Source organism: Fundulus heteroclitus, chromosome 21, assembly GCF_011125445.2.
Source record: "Fundulus heteroclitus isolate FHET01 chromosome 21, MU-UCD_Fhet_4.1, whole genome shotgun sequence".
Lineage (NCBI taxonomy): Eukaryota > Metazoa > Chordata > Actinopteri > Cyprinodontiformes > Fundulidae > Fundulus > Fundulus heteroclitus.
This window is the reverse complement of record NC_046381.1, coordinates 38,987,405-38,989,811: the sequence shown is the minus strand read 5'-3', so window position 1 is coordinate 38,989,811 and position 2,407 is coordinate 38,987,405. Positions and strand designations below refer to the sequence as shown.

Genomic DNA, 2,407 nt, shown 5'->3' with positions numbered 1-2,407 from the left:
TTTCTTTTAATTCTACTTCTTATTATTTGTTTCTATGTTAAAGCCCAGCGTATTCTGTAAATGGCCCTATAAATAAAATCATTTTCAGTCAGCTTTGATTTTTATTATTATTATTATTAATAATAATAATAATGCATTAAATTTAATAAATCCTGACTATAATATGTACTTAATACCCATTTTTAGCTGAGGATAAAATGCATTTTTGAATAAAACTCAATTAAGACACTTTTTGTCCCTGATTCTAATATTTGGTCATGGCCAACAGAATGTAATAAAACATTATTATGATAACGGGTGAAGGAAATGTTTATAATCCTGATGTATGAGGATCAGAAAATGTAAAAAAGTATTTATTTTATATATGTGGTTGACTGATCTAGAGTCAGATTGAGGTCCAGGAGCAGAACGTCCAGCTTCATGTTTGCTGTGATGAAACTGCTTTGAAAGGGAGCCAGAATGGAGTCAGTGTGTTCACAGTGGACAGGAACCAGAACCAGAACCAGAACCAGGCTGAGTGTGAGGGACCAGCTGAGGGCTGACAGGACAGAAAGGAGACACAGGAGCACTGAGCCAGGAGTCCCTTCTCTCAGAGACGTAACGGTCTGGGTGACATGGCCTAGTTGTTCCCCTCACAGACATGCAGTCATGGTGAAACAGAACGTACGCTAGGGCTGAACAATTAATCGCATTTTCAATAAAATCGCGATTTAAAAAAAACGCAATTTCCAAATCGCAGAGTCTGCAATTTCTGGCTCTGTAACAATTAGGGAATTAGACGCGTCCATTAGGTGTCAGTAAAATGTTTAAAGTGGGTTTGCCTCCACATGGAAGGGAAGACAGTTGCAGCAGTGAGATAATCTAATTTTATTACTTGTTTTAGAGTTTATATAATCATACATAGCATTAAGTTCTGGTCAATCAGTTGCACTTTATGTTCAACAAGGATTGATGTCCAAATCAACTAAAAGCTGTTCTGTTGAATAATATTCTGATTAATAGAAACATTAAAAGTTCTTGTTTTAAATAGTCCTTGTTTACAAACATCTTTATTTAGAAGCCATTTTTGTTGTTTGTGGTTAACGCAGAGAAAAGTCAAAATTGCAATTTTGGTTGAAATATATTGTAGTCAGAACGCAATTATTACTGCTCTGAGTTTAGATGCTGTGGGTCTTTTAGCAACTAATCTGCACAGCGAGGAAACAAAATGATTTGTTGTTTGTATATGTTTAAAAAGACATGATAAATTAAACTGGGGGGAAAAAATCGCATTAAATCGCAATATTAAGAAAAAAAATCGCAATTAGATTATTTTCCAAAATCGTTCAGCCCTAACGTACGCCTCTTTAAGCGCCGCATCAGACGGTTACCCAGCGTTTTAACAACCAGCAGCGTAATCAGACCCGTTAAAGTCATAAAGCTTATTTCAGCCTCTAACGCCGTGCCTCCTGCTCTGAATCGCCCTCCTCCAGCAGCCATGGCTCAGGTCGCCAACCACGGACGGCTGCTGCTGCAGCGCCTGCACCAGCAGCGCGAGATGGACTTCCTGTGCGACATCACCATCATGGTGAAAGACGTGGAGTTCAGAGCGCACCGCAACATTCTGGCCGCCTTCAGCGACTATTTCTCTGTCCAGGCGGAAAAGGGCGAAGAGTTCACCACCCTGGACCCGGAGAAGGTGAGCCGCTACTCGCTGGAGAAGCTCCTGGAGTTCGTCTACACGGGACACATGAACCTCAGCAGGTACGCCGTCCGCCCGCCGCCACGGGAGAGATAATTGGTCGATAAGTCAAAAACAATATTACTGTTCTGTAGACGTGTATCGATTATAGAACAAAAAGGCTCAATAAAAAGTTCAATAGAATAACAGTTGACCTTCATTTTGCATTCTATACACGGGACAAATTTAGGCTTTAGATTAAAATCATTCAACTTCAGGAACAATTTAAGCTCCCGCCAAGTGGTTTATATTAAGGCTGGACGATAAGTCAAAAACAATATTACTGATCTATAGACATATATCTACTATAGAACAAAAAGGGTCAATAAAACAAATCAATACAATAACATTTTTTCCTTTCTTTTGTGTTCTAGTCATGTAGGTTAATATTACATCATTACATCCTTACAACCAATCACAACGCAGACCTAGGAAGCTCCGCCCCCTTCAGAGTTCAGAGAGCACACTTTATATTTTCTTTTCTTTTTTTAAACTTAGTTTTGGTAAAAAGTTGGTTGAATAAAGGGTTGAGTCTGAATTCAGTGTTTGTGTCTTTATAAAATAACCAGGACTGAACTTAAAATATGTTTTGAATTTGTTGATAATTATAGATATCGATCAGAATTATTTTTGTTTTATCGATATGCTTTTTTATCTACATCGTCCAGCACTAATTTATAGAGGTAC

General features: G+C 38.2%; 1 protein-coding gene across 1 annotated transcript; it reads left to right on the top strand.

Annotated features, from left to right (window-relative positions):
- The first annotated feature begins 1,421 nt into the window (after window positions 1-1,421).
- Window positions 1,422-1,791, top strand: LOC118556950 (myoneurin-like). Its single transcript, XM_036125686.1, has one exon. It carries the CDS (start codon window positions 1,478-1,480, stop codon window positions 1,775-1,777), a length of 300 nt encoding a protein of 99 aa, XP_035981579.1. The 5' UTR covers window positions 1,422-1,477; the 3' UTR covers window positions 1,778-1,791.
- The last annotated feature ends 616 nt before the right edge of the window (window positions 1,792-2,407 follow it).

What these genes read in the sequence shown, in the direction of transcription:
- LOC118556950 (XM_036125686.1), top strand. Translation starts at nt 1,478, where the DNA reads ATGGCTCAGGTCGCCAACCACGGACGGCTGCTGCTGCAGCGCCTGCAC.